At 44.5% G+C, this 23,733-nt stretch overlaps 1 protein-coding gene across 2 annotated transcripts in view; it reads left to right on the forward strand.

The window, feature by feature from the left end:
* The window catches only part of CACNA2D3 (calcium voltage-gated channel auxiliary subunit alpha2delta 3), an 828,419-nt gene that overhangs the window by 625,639 nt on the left and 179,047 nt on the right, over nt 1-23,733 (forward strand). For both annotated transcript variants that reach the window (XM_063114014.1, XM_063114015.1), the window contains 6 exons: nt 8,336-8,419; nt 16,039-16,110; nt 16,373-16,434; nt 17,816-17,883; nt 21,826-21,871; nt 22,031-22,128. In XM_063114014.1, coding sequence (XP_062970084.1) covers nt 8,336-8,419; nt 16,039-16,110; nt 16,373-16,434; nt 17,816-17,883; nt 21,826-21,871; nt 22,031-22,128 — 430 coding nt within the window. The remainder of the gene's footprint in view (nt 1-8,335; nt 8,420-16,038; nt 16,111-16,372; nt 16,435-17,815; nt 17,884-21,825; nt 21,872-22,030; nt 22,129-23,733) is intronic.

The raw sequence follows: 23,733 nt of genomic DNA on the forward strand, positions 1-23,733 counted from the left end.
GGCCCTGGCCTGACCCAGCCTGCACAAGTCAGCACAGAGGAGCTGATGTCTCAGCCAAGTCTGAAGGATCAGCAGGGATTGGCCACTGGACTCTGAGTGGGGGTGAAGGTGCTCAGAGCAGATGGGGTGGCATGTGCCGAGAGGCCTGAAGGCAAGAATGATGAGGACATGTTTAGCAGCCAGCTCAGTCTGTCTGGGGGGTGGGGGGGGGATAGTGAGAGGTAGGGAGCAGTGAGACAGAGGCTGGAGCAGCAGGCAGAGGCCACGTGATGGGACTTGCAGAATTCTGGAATGTTGGGCATCATCCTACAGGGCGTGAGAAGTCACAAGGACTCTAGGCCGAGCAGTGATATGATCTGATTTTTTGGTTGTAGAAGAATCCCTCTGGCTGGACCCTGGGGAATGGATTGGAGGGGTAGAGTCCAGGCAGGGAGACCATGTAGGAGACACTTGCGCTTATTAAGGGGAGTGATATCGTGGTGGCTGACACTAAACTGGGGCAAGATTGATGTGATTTAATTTGAAGAGACGTGTAGAAAATGGAAGAATGGATGTGGTCATTTGATGGGCCCTGGCTGCTTGGCTTGGCCCACTAGCCTCTTTCTCTGATTATACTCACCCATTCCAGGCCGTGCCCACGTTTCCATGGTCACCAGCAAATTTAAGACCCAGAGAACTCAGTCAACCTTGCAAGGGGCCTTCAGTTTGCCTATGAGTCAAGGATCACATCAGAGGTCTCTTGGGCTTATTCAAACCAGCATGCATCCAGAAACATTTTTAAAAATATTTGTTACTGTAATTGGGAATCACACAGCAAACAATCAAAACTAAGTATTTTGCTGGGTAACCATTCCAGTGGCATTGCTGGATCGATGATGGATATGAACCTGCTCAGTTTGGTAGTCAGGACATGGCTAGGGCAGAGAGCATAGGGTTCCACAAGGTGGCTGCATGCAGGTTTACACTGCAAAGCACTGTATCCTCAGGGTGGTGGGGAACCAGGTCCACCCCAGGTGAGAAAGTAGAGAGACTCTGAGCCAGAAGAATCCGGGAGACCTTCACGGAAGAGGTCACCACAAAGATGGATCCCTCATGTTCTCTCTTCCTTCACAAGTATCTTCAACAATTTTATCAGGAAAAGCAAAACAAAGTAAAGCTATCATGCCAAGCCTCTCCCTAAATAAAATTACACATGCATGCACACACACACATACATATGACGAAGGCTCAGCATTCTGACATAGGTTGACACTCTCACAGGCGTAAACCAGGTGATTGCAGTAGGCTTGGAAAGACAGATTCCTTTCTCTCTTTTCTGCATCCCTGTATTTACTTCACTTGCAAATTCATTGCCAGCTTCCTGCACTTCATGTCATTTAGCATAAACACCTGAAAGTTGAGAGCTCTTTTCTGACTGCTGTTCCTCCAGCTGACACCGTGAGACTCAATTCCTCTTCCCAGGGACTGAGCTGGGGAGAAGCATTGGGAATGGAAGTGGTGGGATATGAGTCGATGTCCCTTACCACTGACCACTGGCGGGAAACCGACAACACAGAGAACTGGCTCTACAGTGAATGATCAGCTGCAGCGTCATTTGAAGGCTAACACATTTTGTTTCAGTGTTGAATGATACTATTTTCTGATTTCACTTGAGTGAATAAAGAAATTCATTGTCTTTGAAATTTTGAACCTAGAATCAATTGGTTGTGCCTGATTGTACCCTATATTCAAAACAGTCTGAGAGTTCCACATACCCAAGGAAGGAATAATGCCAAATAAAGTTCTATAAATAAAAAAAAAAAAAAGTTACTTGCCAAATGTCACAGATGTACTCTCAAATTATAGAGATCCTCTTTTTACCCTAGATATAATCTCCTAATGACACAGCGGCATCTGACACCTTTTATGAAATTGGCCTTGTTGTAAGACATATATCTATGCTTAGGAATGCAGTGCAGCTCTATTTGAAATTTGAAATTCATTAAGGCTGACTTGCATCTAACTTTCTTCCGGGAGACTTTAGAGAGGGTTTCATATCAAAATGCTTTAACTTATCAGTGGCTGTCCCCAGGTGCCCACGTGTGTTGTTCTCTCTGCAGCATCAGGCCCTTTCTTCATTCTTCTCTGTGGAGCAGTGGTCTGCTGTGCAGCAGCCCTCCTCTGCAGCAGTAGCTGGAGCTGCCACTCTCCCTCCCTGCTTTCGAGTCCCCTGTTCTCTGTCCCTTTGCTAGCACAAGCTTCCTCCTGCCCCAACCACTTTGCAGGATTTTAATTTTTGACGACTAGCTTGTCATTATAAGACAGACTGGCTTTTTGAGAATAGGAGTTTAAATCCAGCCGTGGTGTGCTAAGCTGCATTTGACCTACAAAAACTGTGGTGGGGCCAGGCCATCTCCTCCCCACAGAGAGTTTGTGACTCACAGCTGCTGAGAGGACACTGATGGAGATAAAGGTCATTTGGGTTTTCGAAGCTGCCTGTTAATTGTTTTTTTTTTAATACCAAAGCTGTTTAGTTTTACAGCGATCAAAAGGATTTTGTAATCATACTAAGAGAGCACATACAACTTTTCATCTTTGAGACACTTAAAAACATTAATTAATAAGAGCACGGTACCTTTTAGAAAAAGGAACAGGCCTGTTGTCTGGACATGTCCTGTTGCCTCTCTCCCACCTTCCTGCTGGTTTTTGACACACCCTCATGGCCCTGTTTCCCTGCTGTGTATCTGGGCTTCTCATCTTCCCGTAACATGTAGGATTTCGTCTCCGATACAGACTTATTGGAATGTCTCTCGGCATAATGTCTATGTCATCTGGTCGTGTGTCTTGTCTAGAGAAGTCTGGGCTATTCTGGAGTCACACAACTAAAGGAGCCAGCACAATTTTGATGGAAATCCTAGCTAAAATGATACCCTCAGGTACTACAAAGCTTCTCTGAGGCCCTGAAATAGATACTGGTTAAATTAAATAAGATGTTGTCAATTGGATGTATGGAATAATACTCAGTATATGGCAGTCACTCAGTATATTTAGGTTTTTTGTCTAAAACTGATTCTTGCATCCTTGGCCATCAAGGCCACTTTCAGGGCAGGCTGGATGAGTCAACTGTTCACAGAGACGTAACTGGCTGCTGGGATTTGACTTCCAACATAGTTCTGCAACCATGAGTGGGCCTACTGTGCGCATTCCTATCAGTAGCTGCCGTCTGAACTGAGGACCTGAGTTAGCAAGGAGGAGACCACCTCAAGGGAGACGGTACAGGATAAGGAATACCAGAGACTCAGAAACGAGTTGGAACTGAATCTTGGTCCATCGCATATTAGATGTGTCACCAAGTGACCTACAATCTCTGGGCCCTGCATTCTCCCACCTGTGAAGCGATTATCCCTCACTTGGAGTTGTGAGAATTAAAGAAGATATGTGCAGTGCTTAGCACCGTGCCTTCTGCAAGAAACATTCACCTTCATGAGGAGAGATAGGAGGTGGGAGGAAACATGGCCAGGAGAGAAAAATGGCTTTTTATTTTTTCTAAAGGCAGTTAATTGGAAAGCAGAGAGATTTGTTGCTGCATTTTATAAATTCCTTGTTGGAGAACAATGAACTTTGAAAACTGAAAACAGTAGCTGCTTCAAAGTACTTCTACCCTTTGAGAAAGACAGCAGGATGTCTGTCTGTGGTGACCCCTGTATTGCGGTACTGAGGGCAGTATTCTTTGTATTTTTTTGCACTTATTGTTTTCCAAATTTTCTGCAATAAGCAGTTACTACATACATTATAAGAAAAACAAAACAAAACAAGACAACAAACACTCAAACCATTTAGACTGTTAGGCCCCCACCGCTGATCCCCATGTGAGCAGTGGCTGCTAGAGGCCACTGGGACGCCCTCTCCCTGGGGCCACCTTCTCAGAGTCAAGGTGGAGGCTCGGCAGGCCTGTGGCAGAGTGATGGCCTTTCCTCTCAGCATTAACAGTTGCATTCCATCTTTTCAGTCGCAAATCAAGGTCTCTGATTGTGACAGACTCAGAGAGGTGCACAGCTATCCCCAGAGCACACAGAATCTAGACCTGATCAGAATCTGAGTCTGACTTCAGGGCCCCAGCTTTTAACCTTTCTTCTAAATGGCCTCCCTTGGCGTAGCCTGATTCACTGGTAGTGAATTGTGATGGGCAACTTGAGGGCAGGACCTTGTCCTTCCCAGGGGCTTCTACGTGCTTTCCCAAGGCTCACCTGTGCAGGCGCAGGACCTGAGAAATATTAGGTGTCCAACAGTATTTTGGGACGCATAGGAGAACAAATGAGCAAATGAGGGAATGAATGGACGAGTGAAGGCACGGGGCCACCGGGCCCTGTCTCTTGCGTATGGAGGAGAGAAGGCATGCCCGTATCCCTTCTCCTGAAGTGGTCCCTTCAGCCTCGGAGAGAAGAGGAGATGCAGCACCTTCACCAGCTGAGGACCATGGCTGGCTGGGGAGAGAAACATCTGCCCAGACAATAGCTGGTTCCTGGCCCTCCCTGGGCTGCACCCCTCCTCCAAATGGCATTAGCTTTGGGCAAGGTTTCTTCCTCTACAGTTGGGGGCCTCCCACCCCCATCTCCTTCCTTCCTGTTGGCAGCGTGGAGCATTGCGTACAGTTTATCAATTACTAGCACATACAATATTTGTTCCACACAGGCTGCATGGATGTGTGTAGCTGATTTCCTCCAGCCCTTCCCAAAAGAACACAGAAAAAGCAAAGACGTTTTTATTTTCTTTAAATCCACATGGCCATCACCTTGGCCCATCTATTGAGCTCCAAACTCAATCTGCAGGTAACGCAGATGGCTGTTCACATCCAGACCCTTAAACACTGATGGAATGTTCTGGCATTTCAGGCAAGCCCCCAGATGTTTCTGCCTTGCTCCTCAATGGGTACCCTCCTGTCCCGTCCTCCTAGGCATGGGCTTATTGGTGTGTTCACCACATCTGGCCTTTATTTGAAACTCCACCTCAAAGTATTTCATAGCACAGAATATCTTTCCTTATTAAATTCTCCCGCACATATTTTTTTCATAAAGCAGGCACCAAAAACTACAAACCTACCTGTGGCTCTCATAGTATCTGTTTATAAACCTTTGGAAACCGTTTGCAATTCGTTAATCACATTTTCAAAGGAAGTTACAGATTATAGATACACTAACAAATGCCATATACCATGCCTCAGCCCCAGTAATGAGCTCCTCACGCAGAAGAGGGAATTGTGGAGCTGGGGGACCTGGGATTTGTCCCTCGCCACGCTGCATGGGAGAGGGGAGATCTGGCCTGAGAGTTGGAGATTCAAGAGTTTATTTCTTTTTTGTCACGGGGGTGGGGGGCATGCAGGGGCAGAGCAGGTAGAGAAGATCAGCTGTGCTTAAACCCAGTAGCATATTTTGGGGAACAGTGAAGCACTTTGTAAATCACATGTTCGTGGTTCTAAAAAATGACTAAAGATGTCTAGGAATGGTTATAAGTCAAGAGTTCTCTGTTGATTCCACTTTTGCCCAGGGACATCTAAAAGGACTTGGGTTCTTTAGCACAAATATGAGTTTTTCTGCCTGGAGAGTCTTAAGTCTCAACTTGTAAGATATACACCAGGAGGAGACATATGATTGTGATTGTCTGACACTGTCATCTTCAATAAACATCTCCTTGCCTATGGTTTGCAGAACAGTGACCTGCAGAACTATTGAATGGTCTTCTTCTTTTTAAGGAAAGAGATATTAGCCCATTCTATGCAATGAGCCTGTTTCTTCCCAAGGATAGTACAACTTTCAGGATTCATGCCAGCTACTTGTCACAGGTTTATTCTGTGCCTAGGAGTGTGCTTGTCATTTTTCCATACATTATCTCATTTAATCCTCTCAACCTACCCTTTGATATGGGGGTACTATTGTTTTTCCCATTTCGCCAACTGAGTAAGGAAGCCTGGAGCAGCTGGGTACCTTGCTCAGGGTTATACACCCAGTGTGATGTGGGCAGCATGAACTGGCAGAGCTGCTGCTCTTCTCTTCTGACAAAGACATGTGAACACTTTTTCCGAAGATAAAAAAACCTTTGGTGCTCTAGACCTTGGGATCTTTTTAATTTTCTTCAACAGTTGTTGAAATAACATGGGGCTTAGACAAGAAAATTTGGGCAGAAGCTGGCGGTGGGTGGGATGTCCTCCCCCACACTGGCTCTATGATCTTATCTAACACATTTGTTATTTAACTTGATAGGGCATGTTTCTCCACATGCACAATGGGCGATAAATTGACGTTACAGAAACAGAAGTAAGGATGATAAGCTGCGTGTAAGTCCTTGGAGAAGAGTGAAGCACGGTTTGACTTTATATCTTTAGTGCCCTGCACTTGGTCCAAGTCCAGTAAATATGTGTTAAATAAAGAAAAAGGAGCACTGTGAAGTAACCAAAAGAACTTCCCCCCAAAAGACAGTTTTGAGCCCGCATTAGGCTTCTCAAGAAATTGTGAAAGTTCTGCCTTTAAAGTTCAGGATCTGGGCTGCCGGAATTTCTGGGGTGCCTCATAGCTCTCAGTATTGGTTCTTACTAAAATGGGATGTGGGAACCACTGGCACAGGTAACAGAGAACCAGAATGACTGTCTGCCTCTAGTTCTTCCGGGGCACCGTCCTGAGTCTTAGCACCCTACACCCCCTCCCCTGTCACTCCTGCCTACCACAAGATGGAGCTGCCAGCAACTCCTGCTGACCTCCTTTCACTTCCTCTGTGCAGCCCAAGCCTGGCTTTGCAGAGGACCAGAGCTTCTATGCACACACGAACTTTCCATAGCAGGATCCAACTGCTAATCTGCTATCGTTTACAGTGGCTTCTGAGGGAACCACTTCCCTTCCTCTTCATCTGGAGTGGATCCGATGTCATAAAACTGACCGTGAACGTCTGCTAATTGGAAACCAAAGAGAAGGGATGGAAGCACTGTTGACCGGGGTGGTCAGAGCCCACTGGCCCTTGGAGGCGAGGTGGCCTTCCTGGGTGGTGGCGGGGAAGAGGTTTTCCAGAGATGTCGCAGAGTTCCCGAAATGCAGTTGTCAGGGAAGAAAAGAGTGCAGGGAAAACACTTGGCCTGTTGGTACCACAGCCATACATGACCTGTCACCCTGCCCCTCTCCCCTAGATTCCATTGGGGGCTAGTTTAGATGTGTTGGGTTCAATGTATTGGCAGTGGTTCTCTCCTTCACTCCTGGCATGCTTTCAGCACCTGTATCCAGAGCAGCCAGTGTCCAAAATGGCAGCCTATGGTTTAGGGGTCTGAAAACACTCAAACTAACCGTGCATCTCACTTAGAGTCTTACCAATTTAATCAAAAGATGACCAATCTAGAGAGAAAAGCAAAAAAGAAAACAGTATACATACATATATATTTTTTTCCAGTGTGCTATTAACCATCTTGTGAACTTCTAAAAGGGGTTGCTTATCCTTAGCCTGCAGCAGAGGGCAGACTTTCCTACATTATAAACACCCCAACAACCAATATTAAAGGCCTCAAGACGCAAAAATGTCCAGACTCAAGAATGTCCGGTGGATAAAATGGTAGGCTCGCTGGATGACTAACACCAGTGATTTAGGGGAAGAACTAAAACCACTTCCCCAGTTATTAATGCACTCATCAGCTTTTCCAGAGAAATGCCCTAATGGCCATTAAATCTGGCAGTGGTTCCCACTACCCACATCTACTCCAGGTAAAGTAGCCGTGCTGAGCTCAGTGCTGCTGTGGCCAGTGCAATGGCATATAGAAGGATCTGTGTGTTTGCAAAATGCTACGAGGAGGCTGAGCCCAACTTCAACTGTGGGACTCAGTGCTTTTGTTTCCTAGCCAAGGAGTATGGGGTTGGTGTGAAACAGAAGGTAGGAGTGGAGAATTACAAAGCCAAGGGGGTTATGACAGGGTTTTTGATAAGCAAATGTTAAGAAGCTCTTTCTTGTGTCACGAAGGAGTGAGTTTTATAGCTTTGGAAAAAGAGAAGGGTCTCCCCTATCTCACACACACAGCATCCAAGGAGAGGACATAATTGCCTTTGCATCTGGTGTTTTTACAACCAGAGTCCACTAGGTAAGTTCGTATCAAACAAACAGTTGACTTATATTCCACAGCTTGAAGCAAATGTTTACAGGCATCTGGCCTCAGCTTTCCTGTCATTAAAACCCCTAGGACTGTCACCCTGCTGAGCTTCTCAGGAATATCTGTCTACTCATGGTCCTTATCTGTGAGACAAGACTCGGGAGGATAAAGGTGGCTCTGGCTGATGATTTCATGGACATTTTTTTCTTTTTTCTCTTTTTATCCTCTTCTCTCTTCTAGTACGAAGAAGGGAAAAAGCGAAGGAAACCTGACTATAGTAGTGTTGACCTCTCTGAGGTGGAGTGGGAAGACCGAGATGATGTGGTAAGTGTTTTCAAGCCTTGTGGGGAAGGAGCTCCGTTGTAACCACTTCTGTACCTGCAGGCTAGCCCAGGAGATGGCCAAGAGGCCCACCAGAGGGACAGCTGACCACCAGTGGGATGTGGAGAAAATGGACCATTTTACCATGTTTTGGGTTTTATAACTCTGCTGCTGGTTAGTCGGACCAGTTGCAGACAAGCCAGCCACCTCACCTGTATGTACAGTCTGCTAAAACCATCCTTTGGTGGACTCTGGTCTCCTCTGTATCTGATGAATCCAGCCTCCTCCCCAGTACAATGGGTGGGGCCTGCATCTTCAGTGGAGCCTGGCTAGGCAACAAGAGGCTCTGTCCACTGCAAAGTCAAGGCACCTGCAAGCCAAGCAGACAGGTTCCTGAGCAGCCAGAATTCACCTGTCAGGACCTCACAGGCATAGCTCTTGTTTTTGGAGAGCAGCCTGGGGCTTTGCAGGCCCACTTTCTTTCTGCTCGTTGGCTGCCCACTTGTGTTCGTTCTCAGCTCTTTCCCCTGCTCTGGCCTGTGCCGCGATAGCACACCGTGCTTTCCCCCATGCAGATTCGGCCTTCGGGGCTATATCGAAAGCTTTCCATATGCCCACGACTTAACCCCATCAAGTCTTCTTGTTACTTCCTCAATAAATCAGATTTGTTAGACACGGCTGCCTTTGTGTGAATCCAGGCAGACCGTCCTTAATTAAATTGTAACTTCCCAGGTGTTCCCGTCTGGGTCCCTACTTTCTACTACTTCTTATGATGTCTGTGTGCCAAGGCCACATTTCTCAGCTCCACCCTCCCAGATCTGTCTGGGTCCTTTCTTAAGTTTCATCCATTGAGTGAACATTGTTTCCATCTCTCACTTTGTCCTGCTCTCCAAAGACTAGTTGAGGAGACTGACTTGACATCCCAGACTGGGTTCTTGTCTCTTCCAGAAACGGGGCCAGCACCATGGCTCTTGCTGCAGCTTCTTTTCTTTTCACATCCTCAGTTCCCTGGACCGGCTCAGCCAGCATAAGTCTCTGATTTTCTTCCTCACTTGTGAAATGCAAGAATCATATCTGTTTTAAAAATTTAACATATTTCCTTATTCATCTGTACTAAGTCTATATAAAGCCAAGTTCAGACAAAATCACTTTGCCATTTGAAAAAAGCTACTTCTTCATTCACACTTTTTCCCCCACGTGCCAGTGGCCTGACATCACATCAGCTCAGTGGCTGGGTAGAGTTTTATAGCTTCTTGTTCTCTAAACATTGTCAGCAGGATCCTGGCAGGTCTTTGGGTTGTGCTGCCCCTGAGGTGCACCGCTCCCTTAGCACCGCGGTGAGGAGCACCACACAGGCGTTAGCTACCGGGGCTCAGCCCACCTTCGCAGCTCCCTGGCTCTGTCTCAGGTAAGCGGTTATCCCCCTCTGCACCTCAGTTGTATTTTCATTCTTGTTTTATTTTTCTCCCCGTAAAATGAGTGTGATGGTAATAATTCCTACCCCATAGAGCCATTGTGAGGATTCAGTGTGTTAATGTATTGAAAGATGTAAAGTGCTTACACCGTTGAGTAGACCTGCTGCACATTCTGGGTGGAGCCGTTGTTAGTTTTATGCCCATCACTGTCATCAATCCTCAGGGGACTCTTTCATGCATGAATGTCTGATGATGTACAGCTGCTGACGTGTCTTCTGAATCTCTGAAGGCTACCTTCCGTCATTGCTCTTTCTCTTACATTCTGACTTTATCTACTATGCTTTGTTTTTGGTTTGTTTTGACCTCACTGGATCTTTTCATTTTCTTTCTCAGAGGGATTGAACCTTGTCACCAACATGTGTCTCCATACCATCATCTTTTCCATTTTAATTAATAGGGAGGTCCAACTTGATCACGCTCGTCCTACGCTCGTCCTTACGGCATTGTCCCCACATCCAGGAAGCGACCCGTCGGTTAACACTAAGCTGACACACCCACTTCTCCTTCCATGCTGCTTGAAGAGATCTGTTACTCGGCTCACTGTTGTCATCACCTCTGCACCAGCTCATTTTCAGTGAGCTCATATCTCCTTTTACCAATCATGGTCTGGAAGTGCTTTCTATCTCCTCATTCTATTTTCCTTTCTCACTGGAGCTGCAGGCAGCAGATTCCTAGCCTTGTGTGCATGTTCTTCATCTTCATCTGACTCACAGGTGGGGATCTGGCTCTCCACCTTCAGAGTCCTCACATCTCAAGCAAGTCTGGGGCTCCCATTCTGCACACATTGGTCTCTGGTTATGTCTTTGGTTTGAGTCTCTCGTCCTGTCACCTTGGGAGCTAAGTAATTTCAAAGTGTGAATTCCTTCACCATCAACATGTTTGACTTGGAAAAACCCAAGCCATCATTTCTCTCCTGGGGATTTTCACCCCATTGATTAGAGAATTCTGAAATCTATACAACGCGTACTTGTGAAGTCTACACAAAATACCATATGCCCATATGATGACCATTGGAGTTTGTACATAAGTATCAGAGGACAGGATTTTGGTCAAGATTTGGGAAAGATTATGCAAGCAGAGCCCACTGAGGTGGAAGAAGCATGGTCTGCTCCACTGCAGAGAATTTCTTGGAAGGAGAATCCTACTTCTCTTGGACAATTAGACTCTGGTTGAATTTAATGACTACATTTATAACATAGACCCTGCATACTTCCAAAGATGATGTAAGGTCACATATACTGTCAAAACAGAAGCAAAATAGACTGGCAAAAATTAAAATAAGAAAGAGAAAAATTATAAGCCATTTAGGAGGGTATGGGTGGGATGTCTGTCCCAGTATTCAGAATGAGTTGGCACTGCGTGAGCAATACAACCAGTAGAGCAGACCTTTTGGGGACAATGAGCAGGCAGGGAACCCTGAGATACCCATAGCCTAGTCTGAACCATCAGTGTAGATTACCTCTGGGGAAAAAAAGAATTATCTTTAAAAATAGTGTTTTTCCTTTGGTTATAAATTCCCAGTGATGGCTGACAGACTTAAGGATGATTTTGTTTTGTTCCTATTACCGTTTAGTCATTATCAAACTTTCCTCAGTGAACATGACTATTTCTATAAATAGAAAAAAACTCACATAAATAATAACTACCATATACTGAGCTCTTCCTGCGTGCCACTACAGTTCTAAGTGCTATATATGAATGAACTTATTTATTCCTCACAGCAATCCTATGAAGTAGGTGTTACTACTATCTCCACTTCGTGGTAAGGAAACAGAGGCAGAGAACTGATGTAATGGTTCAAGGGCACATGGTGTGGATTCCAACTCAGGCAGTCTGGACCGCAAAGCTGGGCTCTTGGCACTTTGGCATTCCACAGGAAGTCCTTGAAGACTCTGTTTCAGTGCCTCACAGTGGATGGGCTATCCCCTGCTGAGGGGTGCAGAGAAGGTGGGGAGTGCCTTGCACACAGGAGCTGCTAAACAAATGTCTGTCCACACAGTGTCGTTGCGAACACTGCTCCATCAGATTCTGCCTCAAATCCAACTGCAATCCCTTCTGTTTCAGCGTAAACCGTTTTCTCCTCCTCCAGTCAACTCACATTTCTTTTTACACGTGATGACTCTTATGGAAAATTTCCCCGAAGTCCTTTCTTCCTAAAGCTCTATAAGCCTATTCTCTTGGGGAATATTTGTAAGACCTTTGGTCACTTAGTTTGTTCTTCTTTATATCCCCTTCAGTGTCCCTCCAGCTCAGACTTGAGTACTGGAGCCCAAACCAAGCACAGCCCATCCTGAGAACCCATGTGCAGAGAGAGAGGATTTTGTTGCCTAGGTGCTCCATGCCTGAGTCTGTTTCCATATGCTAGTGGAATGCTTGCTTGGGGATGACAGGCCTCTTTATCCGCTGCATCCCCCTTCCCCTTTCATCTGCCAGCTTGGCCAGTATAATGTGCCAGTAGGGGCTGGAAGTGTATGTTGCCTGTGCACTGGGAAAGGTGAGGCTTGTGTTCCAGGACACAAGCCACCGTTAGGAGAGCGAGCTATCATTATATGATTATACACACAACCTGAGGTGGCCAAAGATTCTCTGGGAAAAGCTTCCTTAATGAGCTTTACCGTGGGAGGTAAGAGCAGCAGGCTCACGATGGAACTGGGAGCCTGGCCTCCAGCTCTAACGTGGTTGTTAGTAAAGTGAGTGCTCTGAGGGGTCATCGACACTGCTTCGGCTTCAGTGTTGCAGAAGAGAGACAGGTTCCCCAGGGACTCCAGGAAGCACATGTGAACTGGATCACGCAGGGCCCAAGGGAAAGCAGGTATTTCCCAGAAACGGGGGAGGCTGACCACTATCACCAGATTAGTATTTTCTACTTGAGGAGGTTTTCCCTTTTATTTTATTCACCATGCTGGAGTGAGAGATGCTTTAGTGGTCACTACATTATCATCCTTGCAGATGCTTGACATTTGATAGGGGAAAATAAAGGTACATCGCTGATGTCCTAATTTGCCTGTCTTTGATTATGTGTTAAGTTGAACATCTGCACATGTGATTTTTAATGACTACATATATGCTAACGTATGAGCACACCAAAACTTGTTTGGAAATTTGTCAAACTGCGTTCATTTTTCCAGTTGTTCACTACAGCAAATGCAGGCAGTGGTGAGTTCAAAGGCTATTGGGAGAACTTTGAACAGTGCCCTTGATCATGCCCTCCTGCCCTTGGTGGGTGCTGATACCGTTGTTATTGCCCATCACTCTTGCCTGTGCTCTGGGTACCTCTGCCGTCTTGAAACCTGGGGATACCATTGACGTACCACATGATTCTGAGCAAGCTCCTTCCCTTCTAGAGCCTCAGTCTTCTCAGACAGAAAAGTGATGTTTCTAGAATGCTCCACCTTCACAATGCTGTATTCTCACAGGGAAATCTATTGAAAAAATCACAAAGCCCCTTCTTCCTCTGGCAATGAGGACAGAAGAGCACCTTCCCGACAGCCCTGGATCACAGTACTTAGAGTTTGTGGAACAGCCTACTGGGAAGTTAAAACCTCAGACTATTGAATGATCAATTTTTAAAACTTTTTCTTTGATTAGAAATAAATCCAGAAAGAGCAATACACTAATTTTTATATTAATGTTATGAAATATTTTTTTCCAAGTGATCTCTCTCCTGATTTGAGAAGCAGAGATTAAGACCATGGTCTCAAGAAGCAGAGAGTCAGTGTTATCTTGGGCAAGTTATGTAATGCTGTGCCTCAGTTTCTCCACCTGTAACATGGGGATAATAGTAATAGTGGTACCTTAGAAGATAATTTTGAGAGTTTTATAACCTGAGCCTGACAAATAATAAAAGCTCAATAAACAGAATTTGTCTATATTATCTGAGCTTCTTAAGAATCCTCTGACCATGATTTTTAGAGCACCTGACAGGATCCCTGGGATCTGGGAGTCTTCACTCAGGAACACTTTTGACAGAATGAATGAAAGATGAAGAAATTGAGCCACAGAGAGGTCACAGGACAGCTGGTTTTTGTCAATGGCAAGACGTGAACCTTGATATCCTGGGTTACCTCTCTTGACCTTGGGCTGCCTCCTTCTTAGTCCAATACAACACACAGGTGGTGAAGAGCAGCAATTTTCAACCTGGGGAGTTGGGGAAGAGGTAACAAAACCATTTAGTGGTTCATGAGCAGCAAATAAAAGCAATGAAATCTACTAAAATAGGAGAAGCAGAGGGCATCACCAGATAAAGGTGCATTTCTTATGGGGCTCACAGTCAAAAAAGTTTGAAAAACATTGGTTTAGAACTGGGGCATCTGTGTCAAGCAAACTCAAGTCTGAGTCCTGATTCCTGAAGTTACTGGAGGCATCTGACCCTGAGTAAGTGAGGTGGATGGCAGTGCAGGTGAAGATGATGAAGACACTGTTGATGGTAGTGACGATGGGGACAGACAGCTACCATGTACTGAGTGCTTACGGTGTATCAGACACTCTTCTAAGTATAGTCTCATCTAATCCTCACTATGACTGAATAAGATGGGTACTGTCATTAGTTCCATTTTGCAGAAGAAAAAACTGAGGCACAGAGAAGGTAAGTGATTTTCCCAAGGTCGTAAAGGTCTGGCACCAGAGTCCCTTTCTTAACTGCAGTGCTATGCTGCCTCACAAGCAGGTGTTCAAGAAGGATAACCTGTTTTCATTATTATCTAAGAGAAGGGTGAGACTAGACTAAGCATCAGTGACCCTGGCCTTGAATCCCCCAGTCCCCCATGCTGATTGTTCTGTGCTACTGGGAGCTGGGGGTGGGGTGGCAGGGAGGCACAGAGAGGCCTACCTAATCTCTAACTTGCCTGGGGAATGTGAAAGGGGAAGGTCCCAAATGGCTTTAGGCAGGCACCAGAAAGAGGAAAAATGAAAACCATGTTAAAGATAAATCGAGCCGTTCTTAAAAGTTAGAAAGTAGACTTAATTAGGACCAGCTCTCCCCATCCAAAACCACAAAAGTTAAAATGGGAAAATATTTCCAGAAATGCCCATTATGTGTTGTTAGAAAATATCTAGAGTAAAATATATGTTTTATTTTATACATGCCTCGAGCTAAAAATTATGCTTTTACTCTGTCTCACAGAAGATGGGAATGCAAACCCAAATCTAGACAGCCCCGAATCAAATTTAGGTTGCTTGCAAGCCTTGCAGTTTTCTATCAGCCAGATCTTACTCAAGCTCCTCAAAGGAGAAAAGAGGAAAGGATAAAAAACCAAGGCAGGGGGCTGGGAAAGAGCCTTTCCTGACAGGCTGTGGCATGTCAACATTTGCTCCTATTCCATTAAATGGCCTTCCCTGTCGTCTCCTGGTGGTGCCCACGATGGCACATCTTTCATCACCATGTCTGCTGTCCTCCTCTGAACTCATGGAAGGGCCACACGTAATTAGACGAGGTCAGCCAGGGGTGGGGGAGGAGAGCCAGGCTCACTGTTCCTAGAAGGGACCTTCAAAAATCAGATACAGGGTCACCCCTGTTCACTGCCTCATCAGCAAGGCCACTAATTGGCCTACATTTCTGAGAGCGCATTTGAAGATGATTCATGCTATGAAAAGCTAATCCTGTCTTCCAATTGCGTTGGCCTTTTTTTTTTTTTTTTTTTTTTTAACTACTGTGTAGGAAAATGCCTTTAACTTGATTCTGTTTTGAAAAATGATTTTTCCATGACAAATCAGTACCCCTTTAGAAAACGTAACTCATCCCCAGAGACATTCTTGCTTGAGTGTTTTAGTGGATTGCCTGTAGTTTATTTTCTGACTCTCAGGATTCATCAGCATTGGACAGGCTTTTTTATTGTTGTTGTCCTGAGGTTTATGTGAGCACCCCAAACTGAAGTTGGAAAGTTAGTCAGTTAGTGTTGTTAGCCTGTCTCCCATTGTATGAGAGCAGCTGAACATTTATTCTTTAAAAGCTCTGTTTTTGAAGTCTGAGTGCAGAATGTGGACCTAATTGTAGTGGCACCTGAGATTCAGTGCGAAAACCACCCATCCCTGTCATATGTCTGCTTTGCACAAGCCACCAAAGTGCTCCCCAGATGAGGATGCAAGGTGTCCAGATTTCACAGTAACCCAGGGGAGAACTAACACACCGGTTTTCTATTGTCATTTCAGTTGAGAAACGCCATGGTGAATCGGAAGACGGGGAAGTTTTCCATGGAGGTGAAAAAGACAGTGGACAAAGGGGTACATTTTTCTCAAACATTCTTGCCGCTTAATTTAAAACAAACCACTGTGAAAAATTAGCTTTGAAAGCTCTATCTGGAATAAATATCTTTCGCTGAGATCATTTTTCTCTTGTCTTTACTTATCTCAAACAAGATTCATGTAGTACTGTTAACCTGATCGTAGTGTGTCCATTTATTTTTATTTATTTCTGAAAACTTCACCTAGCAGACTAACCATGTTTTCTTTTCTCTACGACTTTTTTTTTTTTTTTTCAATCTAGAAACGGGTTTTGGTGATGACAAATGACTACTATTATACAGACATCAAGGGTACTCCTTTCAGGTAGAGCTGACCATAATACATGGACATTCCATCAGACCCATCAGTTGTGTTTGTACAAAACCTGCTGACGCGCTCAGAGCCCATCATCTGGAGATAACCAAACACCCTGCCGAAAGGCTGGAAAGAGTGAGGAAGGGGCTTTTCCCAGGCTGCTTTTGTTTTTGTTTTCCAGAAGGGGGGAGATGCTTCAGGCTCACCTAAGAGAACTCCCTCAACTTGTCATGGCTTTGCATCTCATGACCAAGCACATAAGCTTTGGGGGTTCCCACTAAGGGTGGAGACAAGATCAGAGGGTTAGCAGGGTCCTTAAGCATCTAACTTGCTGCCTCGTGAGTTCCATTTTGCCTTTTATTTCCATGACCCAAAGCAATCCTTCAGACCTGGCGGTAGCATTTCCATCCCTACATGTTGTGCTTCTGTTTCAATTTCTCTGAACTGTCCTTATGTACGTGTCTACCTTTGAATCCTGTTGTTTCCCTTTGTAACAGTCCTGAAAAATGGCTTTGCCTCATTGCCTGCTTTCAGATGCGTGTGTAGCATTCCAAAGTTTCCTGCTACCATTAACTTAGTGTTGTAATACGCTTTATAAAAGATTATCTCAGTGGGGCTGCTTCATGTTCCTAAACTGGTGTCTCCCAGAGCTAAGGAAAGAGTTTACTGACTGTAGATTAATCTGAAAAATAATGGCTGTCATTGTTGTCACATACTGCCACGGATCATGAGTGGATTTCATTTGCAACCAGGAGCAATCAGGGAACACATGAGCCACTAAACAGGTTTGCCAAATGAAGAGACCTGTTTTAAAAACATAGTCTCTTACTTTAGGCAAAAACAGAAAGAGCTTAAATCAAGCCAGTGAGAGTGTGAAAAACGTATTAGACTGGGGAGAGGATTGGGCAAAGAAGCCTGCAATGCAGTAGTGCGGCCACATTCAGGTGGTGATGGAAGTTTTTGTTTTTGCCCTTGAAAAGAGTTCAGTTTTCCCTAGTCCCAAACTCTAGGGTCTGGAAAGATCTATTTCTGGCTGAATGTAGGGCTGGGGTGTATAAGGTCTTAGGAAAGAGCAGGACACATGGCCCTTGGGGGCATTCAAGAGAAGTGCTTGCTGGAAGGACAAGCAGTTTGCCACAACTCTGGAAAACACACAAGAGCAGCCAGTTGCTGCTGGCATTTCCAATCAGAAGTTACTTTGAAGCAGCTGACTGAACCTAAGAAAAACCAACACCAACTATAATCAGTGGGGTTTTGAAAAAAATTGTTGGAAAAATTGTTTACAGTACATGAAATGGAAATGTGAAAATGGAAAATGAAAAATGTTAGCCCGCAAGTCTATTCCAGTCAATGCCATGGATGTCAAGGTCTGCTTTGTTTTTCTGCACAGTTTAGGTGTGGCGCTGTCCAGAGGCCATGGGAAGTATTTCTTCCGAGGGAATGTGACCATCGAGGAAGGTGAGGTGCTGCCTTGGCTCATCTTATCCTTTGGTGTGAGAAGAAAGCTCTGGAGCCAGCTACTGGGTTAATTGAAGAACTTGTTTGTCCGTCCAGACCTCTGACCAACCCCTTGGGCATTTAACTCAAATAATTGTCCACTTGATGTTACCTTTCTTGCATATGTTGCCTAGGTTCCAATTAGTGGTGGCCTTTGTTACGATGTAACTTATTATTGTTTATATGTGCTTTAATCTACAAAGTTGTTGAGGCAACTCTTAGGGCTCATTCACCAAGTATATTCTCCTCATACGTAAAAATCAGTACCGGGAGAAATACAAATAAATGTATGCACTTAAGCCCAGGGGGAAAAAAGGAAAACAAAGATATGGAAGCCTTAGTCTCCTACACATTTGAGCCCCAAATTTCACTTGTGTTTTATGGCAGTCCTGGTCCAAAGGGAAATATGACCATTTAAATTATTCACATAGGTCAGAAGGGGTAAGGAGCCCCTTGAGGTTCCCACGTGCTCTTGTCTTCCTAAAGCATAAGGACATATTGAACACTCAGTAAACAGTAGCAGTTTTACAGCTCTTTAAACTTTAAAATTGCTGTCATATACATACTGTCCTTTTCATCTCCCAACAACCCACTGTGCAGAAAAATTATCTTTCCCAGTATCACAAACTCACAGAGAGGGGTAGGCATGGCCTCTGGAAGGCTTTGCTTTCCTGGTGGCCTTGAGCCAGTCACTTACCCAATCTGGGCATTAGGTTTTGCATCACCACGGAGAAGGAGTTGGACCAGACTAGTGCTGTTTCTGGGTGTCCCCAGGGAGGACAGTCAAGGGCGGGAAGGTCAGTTACAATCCAAATATTAGCTGGTTAGAACTGGATACAATGATGTGGTGAACTTCCAGAAGGTTGACCACTCTTGGCTTACTCAGATGACATAGCAGGAAGTGGGGAAGGAGACTGATGTTCCCTGAGATGCCACATTCTGTAGATGGCCTTCTGATTTCCCGTGGATTTTCCCAGCATTGTTCACAGGTGTTGGTTTTTGTCTCACACATTATTGTGAGACCTTATGGAACAGAAAGGAGAATAGAGCAGCTCACTGTGAACTGGGCAGAACCAGAGTGTGCCTACCACAGAGCTAATAGTGTGGTCTCTCTTCCCAGAGACCTGCAAGAGAAAACAGGCAACTTTGTGACTTCTGCAAGATACCGTGCAGGATGTGTTCTCAGAGACCATGCTTTAACTCTAGAGTTTTCTGGTTCTATGGGCCATGTGTGATTCTGTGGACATCACTGCTCATGAAGCCAGAAAACCCATGTCTAAGCCATCTGAGGTCCAGCTGAGGAAACAACTCACAGTCAGAACAATAGAAGGAGAGGTTATTAATGAAACGCTTCCCTCTCATGTGTCCTTTCCCTTAAGTCAATCCTCAACACATGGGCCTGTCCCTCCCTCCATTTCTCTTTCCTCTCTGTCTCTCTCTCTTAACACACACACACACACACACACACACACACACACACACACACACACACACACACAGTTGTTTTGCATTCTTTTGCATCATTTTTTGGGCACTACCTTCTTCTTGTATGTTCCACAGCTGTTAGGCTAAATGGCCACATAGAGAGAATTTCAGAGCTAACCGTAACCACCGTGCAAGAAATTAGTTTGAATCCTCAGCAAGGGGGAGAGTGCCTGGTTATCCACACAAATGAGGTCAGATCTTCCTCTCTGTGTTGGTCCTCTGTAAATAAAAGGACTTACAATCCTGCCAACTTTGCTGACTAATAGAGCCTAGCAAAGCTGCTTTCCCTTGGGCTAACTAGTAGAGAGTCTTGTCATCTCTAAGAGCTGTGGCTTGATGATTATTGTCTTCTGTTCTTGGAGAAGGAAGGAGTTCCTTGGGGATGAAAACCACACTTATATAGGATCTTCAATAAGGAATGCTTCCCTGCAGAACGCAGGAATTTTCCACATGCATTGCCAGTACCAGATATTACAAAGATGGTGAACAGGTAGACTTTGCTCAAAATGTAAGAGGTGCAGATCTACCTTGTGAAATTGTTTCTCTTCTGGATTTCCTTTAATACTTTCATCTCTATCTTTTATACATATTGTACACAATTGTTTAATAAATTAGAGCTTATGTTAATATTGACAGCAATATTGAGTATCAATAGATGTATTTTTGTCAGAAGAGCCAAAATCAGAGGTGAGAGAATTAGAGAACAATTAAATTTTTTTGGTGCCCTAAGAACTCAGAGAAGAAGCAATAAAAAAGATCAGGGTCTCATCTATAGGTCTTGTGAAATATAGCCAGAGTGGGCTTTGTGGATGAAGGTGACTGGAGCAGAAACTAGAGAAATAGGTAGAATTGACATCCTTAACCAAAAGTTCTGGTAAGATACAGTCCCACCTCAGGGCCTTTGCACTTGCTGCTCCTTCTGCCATGAGCACCGTTATCTACGTGACTCTGTCCTTTGCCTTCTTCAGGTTTTTGCTTAAAAGTCACTTTCTCAGTGAAGCCTTCGCTGGCCACCATAGTTAGAATGGAAATTCTCTCTGTCTCCCAACGCTTCCCCTCTCTTGGCCTTCCCTGTCTTTGTTATCCTCCTCATATTCTCTCTTCCTTCATAGCCCTCCAACTGATATGCTATGTATTTTAGTTTTATTTAGTTACTTCTTTTTTGCCACTGGAAGTTTTGTAGTTGTTGTTCACTGCTATATTCTCAGGGCCTGGGATAGTACCTGCCATATAGCAGCTGCTCAGTGAAAGTATAGAAGGAAGTGAGGGAGAGAGGGAGAAGAGGAAGGGAAATAAGACGCATAGAGGCATGGACAGATGGATTGTCCTAAAGACCAATCACCATCCCACTCAACCATCTTGTGGAGTTTGTGAGTTATGCCTTATTACCTTTATATAACTCAAAGAGTTGGCATGATGTGCCCAAGGTCATTCAACCAGTAGGTGTTGGTGCCTGGATATAGCCACTTGGGTCATATATGATGATGTCCAATCTAATTTATTCCCCACTTCCTGTAAAATCAAGCAGGATTGTGTGATAGGCCTAGTATTTTGCCATTGAGTTTATACATTTTTATTTGAGGAGGAAACTGGAGTCCTGAGTGCAGTAAGATATTCTTGGTCTTTTGGGAAACTGACTTCCTAAAACAGGCTCTCAGCATCATGGGAGTTCCTGAGGTCACCATCCAGGAGTGTGTGTGTGATGATAGTCCATCGAGCAAGTGACATGAAGACACAAGAAAGTGAGAGTGATTTCGTAGAGTTAGGGTGATACAGAGCCTTCTATTAAAACTCCTAGATTCCCTGAAAGCCCCAGCTCCCCTAGCCACCTTCCGAGATGGATGACTCGTTTTTACTTAAGATCCGGTAACGATTAGCAATTTTTGCTGGTCAAAAACAGTTGAGTATTGACCATTTCATATTGTTCAGCCTATAATTTCATCCTCATAACCATCCATCAGTTAGGGACTATTATTATTCCTGTTTCGCACATGAAGAAACTGACATTTATAAAAGCAAAGTAACCTGCTAACGTTACACAGGACTTAAGTGGCCTAATCCAATTCCCAGCCTGGACTATTTGGGGCTCCAGAGCCAGTGATTCTAACCATCTGGTTAAGCTTCTCTCCCAGGACTCACTGGTGTATCCTTTATCTTTAAGGGAATAAGGCTTTCATGGAATATACAGCCAGGGAAGGTAGCGGTGCTGGCTGAGTTCAGTGGAGACGGGGACAGAGTTCTGCCCAGGAAGAGAGCTTGTTTCCTTCGTTCAGAGTTCCTGTTCCCAGGCAGCTCTCTTTGGGGGTGATATCTACCCCTAAATCCCCTCTTCTCTCCAGCCCTGCCCTAGAATATTTGAAGCACACGGGAGGATGGAGAGGCAGCACTCACTCATTAACCCTTCTCCTTGACCTCCAGGCCTGCATGACTTAGAGCACCCTGATGTGTCCTTGGCAGATGAATGGTAAGAATTAAACAATCCTTCATCGGCATTGGTATTTATTGCCCCCTTTGGTTTCAAGTTGTTTTTGCTCCCTTGCCCAGTTTTCCTGGTTCAAAAGCAAAGGAAGGAGATGCTGTAAATATTTACATGCTCTTGTTTCGGGCCGTGTCATGTTCTTAGGTCCTACTGCAACACTGACCTGCACCCTGAGCATCGCCATCTGTCTCAATTAGAAGCTATTAAGCTCTACCTCAAAGGCAAAGAGCCTCTGCTCCAATGTGAGTGTGCCTTCAAAGCATGTTGTGCATGCATGTGGTGGTGGTGGGGACTGAACACAAAACCATTTTCACTTCAGTTTTCAAGGGAAGCTTTGCTTTGGCAGAGACTATCAATTGAGTGAAATCCAGCCAAATATCTGCTCCCTGTAGGAACAGGAGAAGGAATGTGGGTTATTGAAAATTGTGCAGAAACTGTAATTCCACTTTAACCTATTGGATTTGTCCCCCTACCAAACTCCAGCAACTAAATAGGAGATGCTACGTCTAGAAAGGAACTGTAGATATTTGCTCCTCCAGTTCCCCTAGTTTACAAGTGAGAAACTGAGGCTGAAAATGGGACTTGTCTCATCTGAGGCCATAATCTAGGTGTCCTGGTTCTCCCAAGAGTGGGATCATCCCTGGGATGTGTTGCCTGTCATGGCAGTGTATGTTCTACTGCCTCTCCTCCTACCTACCAAGTGGCCTCTGGGGGAGCTCAGTGAGTGAGAAGTGGCCAATGGCTGGTGCAAAAGAGGCAGGAGAGAGCAACAGGCCTGGATGCTCACCACGGGTAGGAGCAGACCCTACTCTACCACAGGCTAGTGCCAGTAGCTAAAGCGTGAGCCAGGGGAGACTCAGCAAAACTGAGCATGGCACCTGCCCCCACCTTGATCAAGGGCCACAGTGATGTGAAAAGAGCTTTGCATGTGTTATCTGATGGAATAACCACAGCAATCCTATGAGAGGTATAGGAGATGATCCAGCTACTAAACAACATCCTCATGGAATATGCTGGATATGCTGTGGGAGGGAAAGGATCAGATGGGCATCATTTGAACCCAATTTTTCATTTTCTTTGACTTTTTAAATGACATATAAAAAACAAAATTTAGAGACAATATGAAAAATACATTTATAGTCACCATCCAGCTTTATCAAATCTTGATATTTTGCCATGTTTATATCATTCTTTTAAGGAATGAAACATGATAGTGATAAAGCCCCTGTGTGCCACTGCCCGGTTCCATTTCCCTCCCCAAATGACCATCCTAAATTTGTCACCATGCTCATGCGTTGTATGCTGTTATTACATATGTAGCTCTCCATAAACAACGTAACATTATTTTCATTATTTTTTATATTTAACCTGCATGTATAATATTATAATTACTTCATATAATACTATAATATATATAATATGGACAGTCATGCATCACATAATGATGTTTCAGTCAACAACAGACTGCATATACAACAGTAGTCCCATAAGATTATAATGGAACTGAAAAATTCCTATCACTTATTGATGTTGTAGCCATTGTAACATCATAAGTTATTTTTTAAAAAATTTAGTGCAGCCTAAGTGTACAGCATTTATAAAGTCTACAACAGTGTGCAATGATGTCCTAGGCCTTCACATTCACTCACCACCTTCTCAGTGACTCATCCAGAGCAACTTCCAGTCCTGCAAGCTCCGTGCATGGTTAGTGCTCTATATAGGCATACAATTTTTTTATCTTTTATACTATATTTTTACTGTACCTTTTCTATGTTTAGATAGGTTTAGATACACACATACTCACAATTGTATTACAATTGCCTGCAGTATTCAGTTCAGTAATATGC

This window comes from Cynocephalus volans, chromosome 11, assembly GCF_027409185.1.
Source record: "Cynocephalus volans isolate mCynVol1 chromosome 11, mCynVol1.pri, whole genome shotgun sequence".
Classification (NCBI taxonomy): Eukaryota; Metazoa; Chordata; class Mammalia; order Dermoptera; family Cynocephalidae; genus Cynocephalus; species Cynocephalus volans.